Source organism: Aspergillus welwitschiae (genome assembly GCF_003344945.1).
Source record: "Aspergillus welwitschiae strain CBS 139.54b unplaced genomic scaffold BDQ94scaffold_8, whole genome shotgun sequence".
Lineage (NCBI taxonomy): Eukaryota > Fungi > Ascomycota > Eurotiomycetes > Eurotiales > Aspergillaceae > Aspergillus > Aspergillus welwitschiae.
The window spans coordinates 387057-401581 of NW_020798702.1; the positions used below are offsets into that span (position 1 = coordinate 387057).

Here is a 14525-nt window from a genome sequence, read left to right on the forward strand (position 1 = left end):
AGGAAAGAAGGAAAGAAGGAAAGAAGGAAAGAAGGAAAGAAGGAAAGAAGGAAAGAAGGAAAGAAGGGAATGGGGGATGGAGAATAGGAAATAAGAAACTAGAAGCAAGGAAACTACGGAATAGGGAATAGGGAATAGGGAAGAAGGCAGAAACGCAGAAAGCAGGAGAGTAGGCATGAAGTAAAAGAAGGGGAAGAAGGGGAGGAAGAGGAATAGGGAATAGGAAATAGGAAACAAGAAACTAGAAGCAAGGAAATTAGGAAGAAGTATAGGAAGGGGAGGAAGGGGAGGAATAGGGAATAGGGAATAGAGGCAAGGAAATAGGGCATTAAGAAATGGGGAATAAGATATGAAAAGCAGAAATAATAGGAAACAAGAAACTAGAAGCAATGAAACTGGGAAGTAGAAAATGAAAGCAGAAGAGCAGAAAGGCAAGAGAGTAGGAAAGTAGGAAATCAAGGACTAGAAAAAACAGTAGAAAGACAGGAATAAAAACAAAAGGAAACAAGAAAAGGAGACAAAATGGAAAGGAAAGGATAAGAATAAGACACTATCTAATAAGAATAGAAAGGATGAGAATAGGAGACTACCTAATAAGAATAAGAAACTATATAATAAGAATAGATAAGTATAGAAATAAGAATAAGAGACTATCTAATAAGAATAAGGATAAGAATAAGAGTAATGAACAAGCTGAACAACGCTGAACAAACAGAAATAGCAACGCAGAACAAGCAACGCAGAACAAGCAACGCAGAACAAGCAACGCAGAACAAGCAACGCAGAACAAGCAACGCAGAACAAGCAACGCAGAAACAGCAACGCAGAAACAGCAACGCAGAAACAGCAACGCAGAAAACAGCAACGCAGAATAAGCAAAGCAAGGTAGGGCAGGGCAGGGCAGGTGAAAGCAGGGGAAAGGCAAGGCAGGGGAAGGGCAGGGCAGGGCAGGGAAGGGCAGGGCAGGGCAGGGCAGGGAAGGGCAGGGCAGGGTAGTGGAAGAACAGGGAAAGGGGAGGGCAGGGTAGGATATGGGCAGGGTAAAGCAGGGAATGTGAAGGGGAGGGGAAGGGGAGGGTAATGGTAGTGAAGGGCAGAAAACGGCAAGAGAAAGGCAAGGCAGAGCAGGGTAGGGAAAAGAAGGGGAAGGGCAGAGAAGGTTAGGAGAAGGTAGGACAAGGCAGGGGAGGGGACGGTGGGGGAGACGAAGGTGTAGCAGGAGAGTGAAAGGAAGGGAAGGGAAGGGAAGAGAAGGGCAGGAGAGAGGATGGGATGGGAGGTCAGAGAAGAGAAAAGAAGGGCGGGTGACGAGAGATGAGATAGTAGGGAAGAGGGCAGGGTAGAGTGGGAGACGGTAGAGGAGATGAGGATGGGGCAGGCAGGGAGTAATGAAAGCAGGCAGTAAAACGAGAAACGCAGAATGAGCAACTCAACGCAGAACAAACCAGTAAAGCCGAGCATGTAAAGCAGAACGAGCAGGGCAGGCAAAGGAGGTAAGAAGGCGAGTCGATTCAAACGAACGCAAAGAACGCCAGCAAAAGCAAGCAGACAAACAAGCAGAAAGCAATAAGAATAAGACTATATAAGATAAGAATAGGAGTAAGGATAAGAGTAAGACTAGAAGAGTAGGAATAAGGATAGAAGATAAGAGTGAAAGGAAAAGTAGGAAAAGTAGGAAAAGTAGGAAGAGTAGGAGTAAGAATAAGGGGAAGAGAGAAGAGGAAGTAGGAGCAAGAGTAGAGAATAGGTGAGGAGGAGTGAGTTGTAGGAGGGATGGTTTTCCAGGAGACAAGCAGGACTTGCGGCCCCTTTTTATAGTCGTCCAGATGACACCGAGACGAGGTATCAGTGTATAGTTCAAAAAAAGCTTGAGAAAAAGTCAGAGCTCGATATAATTAGAGCAAATGAATCAGGATGTGCAAAGTGACTTCAGCGCAGGTAATCAGTCCAGTCTGGGCCGAACTGGACCGCCTCAGGAGCCCCAAGAATAGATCGACGTTCCATCAGACGGATCACAGTAGACCAAATGAAAACTCATCCATCTGGGAGCCGTGGATAAGTAGGAAAGCCGAAGTTCCAGTGAGTCAACGTTTTACACCAGGGTTACGTCGATCAAGTCCGGCATCAAGTTCGGCATCAAGTCAGTATCAAGTCAGCTCGATGAAGTGCATCCCTATCCCAGATGGTTGTCAGTTTTAGGCACACAAGATGGAAAGAGTTGAGCCAGAAGCAGCTGAATGTCTATTGAGAATGCACTAGAATAAGATGTTTTAAGAGTGTTTTTCGTTATTTTGTGGGCCACTAGAGGCGTAAAGCTATAACTCGATGAAATATGGTATAAACCTCGTCAGAAATACGTACTGAGGGAAAGAAACATGCCATCAGTGCCTATGACCGAACCACCACTGTAACTGCAAATGCAAGCAAGTCGGACGCGCATTTCCTCATGCCGGTCCATTCGGATTCGTTATCAACCATCGTCACAAAGACTTCCCATTATTCCGTAGCAAAGAAACAGATCCGCAATGAATACCTCGTAAATGGAGCTGCACACACAGGTTATATACCTTAGACAGTGTACTTGGCCTTGGCTCTCGTGCTGCCGCTGTGTGCGCTGTCCGTGTGACCCGAGAACTCAACGGCATCAGCCTCCTTGAGACGAAGGACTTCCTTGAAGCGCCGGCCGATGTTCTCGAGGATCTCCTTGCCCTGTGCGGGTGTGCGACCGTTCTTGTCTCCGGGGATACTCTTGCCAACAGTCCGAGTCCACAGACCAACACGGTAGAAGCCCTTGCGTACATTCACAACAACACCCATAACCTCGTTGTCACCATCGTTCTCGAGAGTCTCGCCAATAGCGGCCAGTTGTGCGTGCAGCCACAGGTCGTCGATGGGCACGGAGCGCTTGTCCTTGAAAGAGTATGACCACTTGCCTCCGTGCTTGTTCTGGGGGTCTTCCCACTCGGGACGAACTCCCTTCTTGAAGAGATGGTAGTCTGCTTTGAGGCCCAACTCGGATGTCGGCGAGATGTTGTTCTATGGAAGCATTGGTTAGCGGGCAGGTCTCCTCGGTGAATGCAAAAAAAAGAACACATACGTAGATACCCCAGAATTCCTCAACGGAGTTGAAAGTCACGACTTCCTTCAACAGATCATTCCAGTTATCGCCCTATCGCACAGGAAAGGTTAGTTGTTTGATCCACTGCTGCGTCTGATTCGGCAAGAATCCGTACCTTGCCGCTAGGGGGCTTGGTAAACCACAGAGTCCACTCGTGCATCAAAGGATGCTTCACATTGAAGTTTTCGGGATCGTGGAATACTGTGACAGTCGTCTTCTCGGTCTGTTCCTTCTGTTCGACGGCGGCAGCAACGGGGGCGGCGTTCTCGTCAGCCACGGGCGCGTGGCCGTTCTCAGCAACAGCGGCCATTATGAAAGTTGAGTGAGGAAGTGAGGGGAAAGTGAGAGGTGGTTGAAGAGGATGCAGCGGCGGGATTGTGGTGATGAGAGGGAGAGCGGTCGTGTCGGAGGGGAAGAGACAAAATAGCGCGGATGGCAAATTTTGTGTCGGGGAGAGATTGGCGGAGGAAGGCGCAGCTGGGGGGTGACAGGCTCAGAGTAGGAGCAAGGAGTGGCGCGATCGGTTCACGCGAAGTTGAGTCGTCTGCTCCAGGCAGAATCACGGCGAGAGCAGTCGTGATAGAGGGTGGATTCTTTGAGGCGACGACAGAAAATCACAACCTGAAGTTTTGATGGTTTGGAGAAAGCCGCATTGGGGACACGATTGGAACCTTACCCTTTTGGGCCACGCCGCTTTGCAGTGCTTTCATAGGCTAACCGCTGCCCAACCCCAGCCCTAATCGCCGGGAATGCCATCTTGTCGACATCATGGCATATTATTTATAGTTATTATTTAGTTAAATGAGATAATTTTATTTTACAGGCTATTCATCGATAATCCCCTCTCACACTACCGAGATTTACTTAGTCCAGCTTTGAGAGCAAGTAGTACTTAGTAGTGCTACTGTCGGTTACTTACAATACTACTACAACTTTGAAATATATAAATCCGCAATCTGCTTACGACTAGCCTATTTGACGAACAACAATGAAAACCACACAACTACAGTACTAACTCCATACTACCAGTAACTTGTTAGTGTCATATGATCCCAAACAACATAGTAGTACTTAGTACCCTTGAATTAGTCTATATAACATGCAAAATGCCGTAGATATCAGAATTCAAGAGATAAACAATTGGACCGAATAAAAACATCTAGTATCTATGGACAGTGTAGGGATATCTGCAAAGAGTGTCTACAACAGACAGGGTATTGAAAATCAAAATCACTTCTCACCGCTGTTAATCAAGCTCAACAAACAGTTCCAGCCTAATGGCGTCAGCATCATTCGATATTAGTAGAAGGCCGGAATACACACCCAAAGCGACTAGGTTGACAAAAAGCACGCGGTACTCAAGTGGCACGATGGCAAAGTTGACTCCTTGAACGAGAGGCCAAATCGCAAGGTTTGCTTTGAAGCTGGGAACGAAACCATTGCGCCACTTCTCAATCGGATCGGTGCCTTCCATGATAGCCATGGAGGACAAGAAACAAGTAAGGTGTGCGGGAGTAAAGACACATTGATCCGCGATGACACGGGCAATGAGGGTAGTTTTGGCGTTATTCAGGACGACGTGACGCTGGAGGACACCGTACCAGGTGGTAGCAGCCGGCCCGAAGATCGCTGTTATATGTTAGCTTGACCACTTCCCATTGTATGGAGGAAGGCTTTCCCAGGACTTCCAAGGGCAGAAAGAAGATCCTAGATTGACAAGGAATTATATGGTAGCTCACCTCCACCATAAAGGGCCATGCGTCCCGTTCTTGCCAGATCGTGCTTATCAAATCCCTTACGATCGACTAGTTGTTGGGCTAGAACATCTCCACTACCAAACAACAGCTAGTCCGCATGGGAAATAAAGGTCAGCTCAAATTGGTATTACGTCGGGGTTGACATTAGATAATAGAGAGTACGATAGGAAATGAATCTTGATTTGCAAGAAAGAAGAATGGAGTTCTTACAGCACTCGTCACACTAGCAGTGAGGATAGGCTGCTTGGCCAACCTCGCTTGATACCTGTGCCTGATCAGCGATGGAAATATTGATCATCAGGATGGATAGGGACATACCACCGGAGCATGATCAAAGAATAAATACGACTATATATTTAGTGAGACTAATTAATGCAAATAATAGGGGATGAAGACAACAATCCCAGTGCCCCGGATTTGTAAATAGTTGGAGAAGAGCAGAAGAGGGCCCAAAGGGGAGCTCTGATAACTTCAAGTAATTGGATCAGAACCCCAGACCGCCGATAAGAACATCAACGGGATTGAAATGGAAAAAACAAAGCAAAATCATTGGAAGATAACAGCTCCCAATGGGGTATAATCCACTTATCACATGATGATACGGGATGGGGGGTCCCGTTCGGGTTACCTAATCGGGAGGCCACCTTAGGGCACAGGGCTGCGGGCTCGCTTAGCGCACCCGCCAGCGAAATTTCCCAGGTGCCAAAACAGTTGTGGATAGCGAGAAGAAAGTCAACCTCGACGTCGACAACCCCAACGACACCTCCCGTCCGTTACCTCTCCCCCCCGACTTTCTCAATCGCCATATATATCCAACATGGCTGACGCTCCCCGTGGACGTGGAGGATTCGGCTCTCGCGGTGACCGTGGTGGTGACCGTGGCCGTGGCCGTGGTCGCCGTGGTCGTCGCGGTGGTGCCAAGGAGCAGGAGAAGGAATGGCAGCCCGTCACCAAGCTCGGCCGTCTCGTCAAGGCTGGCAAGATCACCAGCATGGAGCAGATCTACCTGCACTCCCTGCCCGTGAAGGAGTACCAGATTGTGGACTTCTTCCTCCCCAAGCTGAAGGATGAGGTCATGAAGGTACGAACCGATCGCCCGATTACCGAATTGTCGACAAGGAAGATCTACGATTGTGCGCGGGAAATAGGATTGAATGCGCGGGTGGAATTGATACGTGGATCGGAATTGCAGACATGATGGGATCAAAAAGGATATATCGAAAAAAAAATGGGAGGTGCTGACGGCTGGAAAATTTAGATCAAACCCGTCCAGAAGCAGACCCGTGCCGGTCAGCGTACCCGCTTCAAGGCCGTCGTCGTCATCGGTGACTCCGAGGGTCACATCGGTCTCGGTATCAAGACCTCCAAGGAAGTCGCTACCGCTATCCGTGCTGCCATCACCATCGCCAAGCTCAGCGTTCTCCCCGTCCGTAGAGGTTACTGGGGTACCAACCTTGGTGAGCCTCACTCTCTGCCCGTTAAGCAGAGCGCCAAGTGTGGTTCCGTCTCCGTCAGAGTATGTCGCGACTCTTTTTCGATCATCGATTTCGCTTTTCCGTCCGGCCAATATGCTAACCCGGTTATAGCTTATCCCCGCTCCCCGTGGTACCGGTCTCGTTGCCTCCCCCGCTGTCAAGCGTCTGCTCCAGCTTGCCGGTGTCCAGGACGCCTACACCTGCTCTTCCGGTTCCACCAAGACCCTCGAGAACACTCTCAAGGCTACTTTCCTTGCCGTCGTCAACACCTACGGCTTCCTCACCCCCAACCTCTGGAAGGAGACTAAGCTCATCCGCAGCCCTCTGGAGGAGTTCGGTGATGTCCTGCGTCAGGGCAAGAAGTACTAGGATAGTGCTATGATGGGAATAACCTTGCATGATTGTTTTTGAATCGAACTATTTTCCTACGGGTTTTCAAAAGTCTCTTTTTCGGTTGTAGGATCGGCAGTACCGGCAAATCCTGACTTTTCGCGCTATGCTACGCTATATACGGTATTCATGGATGTAATGAACACGGGAACAGTGAACAAGAAGAAACAACGTGATGTCGATTCAAGCTCTCTTACGGCAAGCCGACAGTACTTGAAACGGATGGCTGACGGGTTCCTGCATTGCACCGCCTGCACCGTCAGGGTATAGTAGGATGGGCCAGGCCTTCCATTAGGGATTCATGCGACGTAGTGCTCGATTTGACGAACAGGAGCTGCTCTCTAGACTGCGATTTTCCAGATTATCGTAGTGACGTAGTTCAGGACAGAACTTTTCTGGTCTCAAGCAATGTAGTGGAGAAGTTGTGCCTGAATTGTGTTCCAGATTCCGCATATGGCTCCGCCCAAACCCACTGCTTGCTTATCTATCTTACGCCCCAAGCCACCAACAATGTCGATAACCAGCCGACGTTCCCCGTACCTTCTCGTTTTCTGCACCCGAGTCAATTGCAATCTATGCAATCAGAACAGACGGATTCTCATTCGCTAGATACTGTCGAATGAAACGATAGCAGATTGCAGAACCCGTGGCGCATGATCCATCTCCCGTGCGTCCTGCAGCCACGCCTTCAGCTGCCAATCAAAGACAGTCCGAGATCCATGGAGTTACTGGGTTGATAGACATGTCACCTCCCTTTTGCCTCTGTTGGTACCACCATCAATTGACCACCTTCAGGTTGGTATACCTTCCTCCTGAAGTCTCCCTTCATATCTCGCTAAGCGCCGGAGAGTATTACAGACTACTCATTTAAACTCAAAGTCAGTGCGACTCAAGCTTAGCACATGTCAGCTGCGCTGCGCCGCTGACAACCTGGCGCTTATTAGGGGGGAAACAATAATCCGACGGGATTTGAGGGAATCGCCGGTCGATGAGCTGATGCTTATTTATTATCCAGGGATTCCTTCGTTCCTGCAAAGTAAAGTTCTGCTGACGCGAATACCCGCCCGATGCTTGGGCTTCCCAGTGCGATGATCGCGTACACACTCGTCTTAGGCTTCATTGGCCTGGTTGTTTTTGATTACATCTGGAACCTCGCCCAAAATATTCGCAAAGCGCAGCGCACTAAGCTTCCTTATGTTGCGTCCCCGTACAACGTCAGCATTATATTCATAATATTGTTCGGCTGGCTACTCCCGCTCCTTGCAGAGTATTGTCTTCCACAATGGATGGGCGATCTCCTGTACGATAATGTCGGCACCTATCGCTGGACTGTCAGGAATCGCCAGGTGAAGAGGTACGGGAAGGTCTACATGCTGGTCAATCCTCGGGGTGTTTTTTGTAGCGTTGCAGATGCTTCTGTGGTCTGCCAGATCGTCAATGCCCGACAGGACTTTCCAAAGCCAGTCAAGCTATATCGTGAGTCTCGAACCCTTATCAGTTGTACAGACTCGGATGCTAATGGTATCTTAGGCATATTGGATATGTATGGGCCTAATGTCGTCACGGTGGGTACCACTTTTCGCAATTCCAGGAAGGTTGTGGACTGACTTGTCTAGTGTGAGGACAAAGAATGGTCTCACCACCGTCGATACACGGCAACCACGTTCCATGAGAAGAATAATGCCCTGGTATGGGAAGAGTCTATTCAACAAACACAGGACATGATCGGGCAATGGGCGGAGGCGTCCCCTCTAGATTCCACTCGTGGATCGGGATTTACGGTGGAAAGTACTAGGGACGACATCCACAAGCTTACCCTGAACGTGCTCTCGGGCGCTGGGTTTGGAGTGAAGGCGCCTTTCAAGCTACTGCCTCAGGATTCGCTCAAGAACCCGGAGGACATTTTCAGGGACAGTCCCACCCCACCGACAGGATTCGACTTTACATTCCGATCAGTAGTGGCTTATATGAATCTGCACATCCCCACCATGGCGCTGGCGAACAACATGCTACCTAAATGGGTCCCGAGACCGTTGGTTCCGTTCTTCAAGCAAGACTTTGCGGCTCACCGGGATCTAGACAAGTATCTACAGAGGTTGATTACTACCACAGAGTCCAGATTAAGCGGAGAAGAAAATCCCTCAAATCTCATCGAAGGCATGTTAATCTCCAGGAAGCCTGGGGATACCAAGGACGCAGGTCTTTCTGACCGAGAAATCATCAGCAATATGCATTTGTTTACCATTGCTGGGCATGAAACGACAGCAACAACCTTGAGATTTGCTTTGGTACTGCTTGCTCTCCATCAAAATGTTCAAGACTGGGTACATAACGGCATAGCCGAGGCGACCAAAGATAAACTGCCAAATATTGAGGACTGGAACTACGATGATGCATTCCCTAAGCTCGTCACCCCTCTTTGTGTGATGGTACGCCGAAAGTCCTTCCTGTATAACTGGTGACAAGCTAACTGCAATTCAGCTCGAGACGATGCGCCTCTACCCTCCGGTTATCACCATACCAAAATGTACAGGGGACTCACCGAGCGTCATCCACTACGACGGCAAAGACTACGTCTTGGAACCAGGCACCTACATAAACTTGAATACGAATGGTCTTCACTATTCTGAAGAATACTGGGGGGACGACGCCACGCTATTTCAACCACAGAGGTGGGATGCGCGCAACAAGGGTAGCTTCCTGGCCAGAAACGCCGATCTACCTGGACTCGCTGGCCCGGGGTTGGAATATCCTACTATCCATAAACCCGTCCGAGGTGCCTATATCCCATTTAGCGATGGGTTCCGCGCATGCCTGGGAAAGAAGTTCTCGCAGGTCGAATTTGTTGCTGCGCTTACGACAGTTCTCCGACAGTACCGCATCGAGTTGGCCGACAGCAGTGAAAAGGGCAGAATCAATGCTGAAAGAGTGTTGAACCAAAGCACCTCGATTATAACCTTGGCTATGGGGGAGGAAGTACCGCTTCTTTTCCGAAGGAGATGAGGTGTTTGGAGAAGCTGATGCGTGATGGAGGATTGGCTGGCATAAAGCAGAATGACACTATCCAATCTGGCTGTGTACATTGAAATCCTGGAAATGTGCACATCTTGGTATAGCGATGATATACCATTTGGCCCGGTGTATTTTACGTATCCTCCTTTATTTCGATGTCGGCACTCATTGTAGATTCGGTAGCAAGTTCGTCTCTGTGCAGTAAACTGATGGGAATGGGTGGTGTCTGTGTTGCATATCAAAAAGATCGCATTTGCGAATTTATATGTATTGCAACGTGGTGATACCGAAGAGGCTGGTGGTGGTAGAAGTAACTGGGTTGCCACGATTTGACCGCACAGGTGCGCTCACGCTCGCGTAGGTAGGTACCATGTTCGAACATGTCACCTCGTCAAATATCCCTGAGGCTTGGACGTTCTCATCCCAGTTAGTATTATCGATAGTAATATGGGACATAACGTACTGGTCTTGTGGCCTGACGACAGTGGGTTCTGGAAACATAGTGAGATATGTTGTATTAGAAATAGTGGCTGCAGGGTGTGTTGTGTGATGTCTGGATTAATAGTAGAATCCAAGCGGCTTGGAATATCGTAGTAATTATAGCGATGAAACTGGAGAAAGCCGTCCATGGTGTTCAGGATCTTGAGGCTGGGGAAAAATAGCCACAACAAAGCTTGACAGGGATAATGTGTATATAAAGAAACTGTAGCAGCTGACAATGGAGTATGCGCAAGCTGTGTCTGGTGAAAGTCTTTGTTGTGTAGTTCCTTTGTCGATCTTCTCTATGAAGCAAGTATGTTTGAGGCGGTTTTGTCTGTCCGGCAGCAAAGAAGAGATGTTTACTTGTGCACACACGCCGAGCTACTCCACTCTCAGCATCAGTGAATGACTTCCTGGCTGCAACAATATGTGTTCGTCCGCTTGCCGCCGTTGTTTTCTCATTTTCTTTACTTTCACCACTCCTCACCTGATTCTCCACAGGAGATCTCGGCGCAGCAACCATCTGTTCAACTGAGGTCTTCTCCACCACAGCTCCATTGCTGGCGGATACCAACGGCTCACGATGGAGAACTACCCGGATCACTGGAAGGCTACTCTCCTTGGAGAAGAGTTCTGGAAAGATGCTGAAGCTTACAATCAGCCCATTCACGACCGCATCGAAGCAGGTCAGTATTGAATTTACCTTCTTCTCTCCTTAGCTGAGATCCGTACCCCTCACCATCTACCTTATACTCTCTCTATCCAGATAAAGACAAGCCCTTGCACGAAAGATTCCCATTCAACCAAGAACATGAGCGAAACACTCATGCCCCTGCTGCCAACAGCGCCGACACAGACAGACGCAGAAGCCGTCGCTTCAGCATGAACGATGCGGCATTCACTGGCACTCCCCTAGCAACAGCTCGTGTGGCTGAACTTTCCAGACGCCCTCGTTCGCAATCTCGCACGCGCTCCCAGTCCCTCGTTCGAGGATCCAGCGTCGCATCCAGCCGTTCGAGCTCGCTTATCCGCTCCGCCCTATACAGAATGGCTAACTTGATGCGGGAGGAGTCTGAAGCCGAGACCGAAGTGGAGCCTGTTCAGCTCCTATCTGCCGATGAAGCCACCCCGGAGAAGCCTCTCCTGGAGTTCCGCGGCGGTGAGACCTGGGAGCGTCTCACTGATGACCGTCACGCGCTTGGACTTGACGTGTTCTGGCCTAGCGACCTGGACAACAAGGAGAACATCAGTGACGATGACAATAAAACCGACAGCAAAGTTGAGCCGGAACCTATCATGCTTGATCTCGAGCAGATGTCCCCTCTCTGTCTATTTCGCAACCTCCGCAGTCTCAAGATTATTGGCATGATGCAGTCATACCAGAAATACATCTGGCAGGCCGCCTGGTTGAACATAGACCTTGAGGAACTGGAACTCGGCATGGCCCTGCCTCCCCGTATCCGCAAGAGCAAGACTGGCGATTGGCCCTACATCAAGGGAGGCTGGAAGCTCAACAAGGCTCAGTATGCGGAACCAGTGTACTTGTAAGCATCCCTTCCACCTCCCCATCGCATTTAGTTACTAACAGCAAGCCCATCACCAGCGGTGACGGCACCGGCGCACTTGACCACAAGCTCGGCCAAGCCGAATACCTCGACAAGATGGTCATCGAAAAGGCCAAAGTGCGTGCCATGTCCGTGGGCCGCACTCGCCAGAAACTATCCATCCGCTCACTGACTCTCTTTGGATTCATTGTCGATGCGGACCCGTTCCTGCATTGGTTTGACGCCAAGAGATTGCAGAGAATCCATTTCAAGGATTACTGCGTGGATGCGGGCTTCTGGCTCTGCAAGCCGATGAAAAAGGTGGAGGTGGATTTTCCGCGCCAGATGCAGGAAAAGGCGATTACTGGCAGACAGGTTGATTTGTCGTCCGAACTGAAGGTTATTGAGCTGAAAGGAGGCAAGAAGGTCAGTGAGAAGCCGTATACCGGTCCGGAGTCGCTTAGTGAGTTTACCTTTCATTTCCTGGTTTTGTTGTGTGGTCGATGTATTGACGGTTTGCAGAATAGTCATTTGATTGATGGTCTAGTCCTTGCTTGAGACTTCGATGAGAGACGATTCATGATTGATGTGATAGTCGATTGAGGATGCATATCGCTCTTTCTTATGTTGATATGAACGCTGAATATGTAGATGGCTTTCCATTCCAGCAAATTGAGATACATAAGATGATCAGCAATAATCAGTGTAGTTTCCCCGTTCTCCTAGATGATCTTTTAAGGATATGACCTGTGCCGGCGCATTTTCATCGATCGAGACTTCCTCCCGGGAGGATGTGCAATTGCCTGGGTTCCTTTGCTTGTGCGAAGGCCCCGAGTGTAAGGCCGGTAGGTGTGACATCATTGTCCATCACAATAATTAGCAATGGAGTAGGGCAAATAGCTTCGATGAAAGCCGAAGAACTCTGCCGCCGGTTAGTATATCTATTCATCCATTCATCTATGCGCAATTTAACCAGGGCGCCTTGTAGTTATCTGATCGGGTCGCAGCTCATCATGGTCTGAAAAAAGGTGAGCATGGTCTAATATTCTGCCAGTTACTTCACCGCCTATTTCAGACCACTCCGAGCCTGTTCTTGGCAAAAGCTCATCGTGGTCAAGACTCTTAGTTTTAGACCACGATGAGCCTATAACAAGCTATATATCAGAATTTTTAGGGTATTTAGGGATTTAAGGGTATTTAGGGTGTTTATTAGGGTATTTTATTAGGAAGTCTTTTTCTTTTAAATACTTTAAGTGCAAGATTAAAATGTGCATATTTTTAGTATATTGAATATATGCAATTTTTATGAAAGAAATAGACCTCATCATGGTTAAGATGGAAAAGGGTTGTTCCGTATTTAGTGCTAGACCACGCGGAGTTTATTTCAGACCACGCCGAGCTGTAAGCCCTTATCTGATTACTGATCTATCCGGTACTAATGATTACTGATCCATCCGACCAACCCCACACTTTTTGCCGCAGCCGTATCGGTATCCGGAAACTCACTAACTAGTATACTACTGTCGGCATTTCAAAATATCATGTAAAACCCGATAAAGATTGGTAGCTGTATAGGTGGGTATGCTTTTAGGGCATTCCAAGAGTCACGTAAGAAACCAGGTGAGGTAATATGGAGAAAGGAACTTTGTCTTGGGATGGGCTTAGCTATAAACTTATAAGGTATATTAGTCGCCATCTTACATCTGCGTCCTATTTTCTTCCAATCATCCCTGTTTTTCCTACTTGAGAGTTTCCGGCTTAACTATAACCACATACTCAAAATGCCCCTTTGGCTCATCTACCACCCCTCCGGCACCTTCGAGGACACCGCTTCCAAAAAAGCTCTGACGGAAGATATCACAAAGCTCTACACTCGAATCGGCCTTCCTGCCTTCTATGTTGTCATCAATTTTATGAAGCTTCCCCCCGGAGATACCTGGGTCGGCGCTGAAAACAGAACCGAGAAGCCGTTTATTCGAATTGTTGCCGACCACATTGCCGTTCGGCTCGAAAATGAGGACCACGTTTACAAGAATACGTGCGACGCGATTGAAAAAGCCTTGAAGCCTCATATTGCTGATAGAGGTTATGACTGGGAGTTTCATGTCGATGAGACTGAAAGGAGACTATGGCGGGTTAATGGAATCGTTCCTCCTCCGTTTGGAAGTGATGCGGAGAAGTTATGGGCAAAGGAGAACAAGCCGGTCGCTTGGGAAAGCGCTTAGTGTTTGGACCAACTCAGGATGCAGAAATTGGTCCATGGGGATGAGGTATTCTTTTGGCATATAGAGGGAGGTTGATAGACTGTATATGGTACTGTTTGCCCTTTGATTGTTTGTTAGGGGATTATACGGGCCGTTCTAAGTTCTACAATATTACAATGTTCCATAGCTTCCTGGTAGCTCCTACCATTTCGCTTCAGGCCACTCTCTACATTGTTTCTCTCTACAATTTGAATTAGATCTTTTTAGTATTTTAGAGATGTAATCTAACTCGAAGATTTTACTGTATTCGGCTCACATTAGCAACACTTTCTGAAGTTCATGGAGCATACCTGTATATCATATTGACGCCGTGGTTTTTTAAATCAATAACCGCCGTCTATAGATCATCTACTGGTATACTATCTCAATCTGTACCCATTGAATCGGCTAGCATGACAGGAAGATTGATTATCAAAGTAAAGTTTCCGCGACTTCTGTCACTTCTTGATTAGTAGTAGTTGAACCCGATCCACAACACCTGCCTC

At 48.3% G+C, this 14525-nt stretch overlaps 5 protein-coding genes across 5 annotated transcripts; 3 read left to right on the forward strand and 2 right to left on the reverse strand.

Moving 5' to 3' along the window:
- Positions 1-2395: 2395 nt before the first annotated feature.
- Positions 2396-3535, reverse strand: BDQ94DRAFT_125734 (translation initiation factor eIF 4e-like domain-containing protein). Its single transcript, XM_026763857.1, has 3 exons — positions 3234-3535; positions 3098-3169; positions 2396-3036 (listed from the first exon to the last, which is right to left on the reverse strand). Exons 1-3 carry the CDS (start codon positions 3426-3428, stop codon positions 2569-2571), a joined length of 735 nt encoding a protein of 244 aa, XP_026628831.1. The 5' UTR covers positions 3429-3535; the 3' UTR covers positions 2396-2568.
- A 566-nt stretch (positions 3536-4101) lies between these two features.
- BDQ94DRAFT_125741 (Mpv17/PMP22 family protein) lies at positions 4102-5386 on the reverse strand. Its single transcript, XM_026763858.1, has 5 exons — positions 5194-5386; positions 5086-5140; positions 4858-4963; positions 4442-4747; positions 4102-4392 (listed from the first exon to the last, which is right to left on the reverse strand). The coding sequence occupies exons 1-5, from the start codon at positions 5202-5204 to the stop codon at positions 4349-4351; spliced, it is 522 nt and encodes a 173-aa protein (XP_026628832.1). The 5' UTR covers positions 5205-5386; the 3' UTR covers positions 4102-4348.
- A 211-nt stretch (positions 5387-5597) lies between these two features.
- On the forward strand, positions 5598-7212 carry BDQ94DRAFT_139294 (40S ribosomal protein uS5). Its single transcript, XM_026765399.1, has 3 exons — positions 5598-5956; positions 6134-6391; positions 6462-7212. The coding sequence occupies exons 1-3, from the start codon at positions 5693-5695 to the stop codon at positions 6717-6719; spliced, it is 780 nt and encodes a 259-aa protein (XP_026628833.1). The 5' UTR covers positions 5598-5692; the 3' UTR covers positions 6720-7212.
- A 480-nt stretch (positions 7213-7692) lies between these two features.
- BDQ94DRAFT_139296 (cytochrome P450) lies at positions 7693-9982 on the forward strand. Its single transcript, XM_026765400.1, has 4 exons — positions 7693-8216; positions 8271-8305; positions 8357-9169; positions 9222-9982. Exons 1-4 carry the CDS (start codon positions 7808-7810, stop codon positions 9741-9743), a joined length of 1779 nt encoding a protein of 592 aa, XP_026628834.1. The 5' UTR covers positions 7693-7807; the 3' UTR covers positions 9744-9982.
- An 833-nt stretch (positions 9983-10815) lies between these two features.
- On the forward strand, positions 10816-14001 carry BDQ94DRAFT_157998 (uncharacterized protein; the record flags this gene model as incomplete). Its single annotated transcript, XM_026768852.1, has 8 exons — positions 10816-10918; positions 10999-11776; positions 11836-12202; positions 12299-12322; positions 12552-12638; positions 13352-13384; positions 13466-13483; positions 13525-14001. 8 exons carry the CDS (start codon positions 10816-10818, stop codon positions 13999-14001), a joined length of 1887 nt encoding a protein of 628 aa, XP_026628835.1.
- Positions 14002-14525: the final 524 nt, after the last annotated feature.

Bases quoted from the DNA above. Each gene is read 5' to 3' on its own strand.
- BDQ94DRAFT_125741 (XM_026763858.1), bottom strand. The intron at 4,748-4,857 runs GTGAGCTACCAT...AACATATAACAG, and splicing joins CATGGCCCTTTATGGTGGAG to CGATCTTCGGGCCGGCTGCT. The intron at 4,393-4,441 runs GTGTGTATTCCG...TGACGCCATTAG, and splicing joins TGTCAACCTAGTCGCTTTGG to GCTGGAACTGTTTGTTGAGC.
- BDQ94DRAFT_139294 (XM_026765399.1), top strand. From the start codon at position 5,693: ATGGCTGACGCTCCCCGTGGACGTGGAGGATTCGGCTCTCGCGGTGAC. The intron at 5,957-6,133 runs GTACGAACCGAT...TGGAAAATTTAG, and splicing joins TGAAGGATGAGGTCATGAAG to ATCAAACCCGTCCAGAAGCA. The intron at 6,392-6,461 runs GTATGTCGCGAC...ACCCGGTTATAG, and splicing joins GTGGTTCCGTCTCCGTCAGA to CTTATCCCCGCTCCCCGTGG.
- BDQ94DRAFT_125734 (XM_026763857.1), bottom strand. From the start codon at position 3,428: ATGGCCGCTGTTGCTGAGAACGGCCACGCGCCCGTGGCTGACGAGAAC. The intron at 3,170-3,233 runs GTACGGATTCTT...CCTGTGCGATAG, and splicing joins CCAAGCCCCCTAGCGGCAAG to GGCGATAACTGGAATGATCT. The intron at 3,037-3,097 runs GTATGTGTTCTT...ATGCTTCCATAG, and splicing joins AGGAATTCTGGGGTATCTAC to AACAACATCTCGCCGACATC.
- BDQ94DRAFT_139296 (XM_026765400.1), top strand. From the start codon at position 7,808: ATGCTTGGGCTTCCCAGTGCGATGATCGCGTACACACTCGTCTTAGGC. The intron at 8,217-8,270 runs GTGAGTCTCGAA...ATGGTATCTTAG, and splicing joins AAAGCCAGTCAAGCTATATC to GCATATTGGATATGTATGGG. The intron at 8,306-8,356 runs GTGGGTACCACT...TGACTTGTCTAG, and splicing joins ATGGGCCTAATGTCGTCACG to TGTGAGGACAAAGAATGGTC.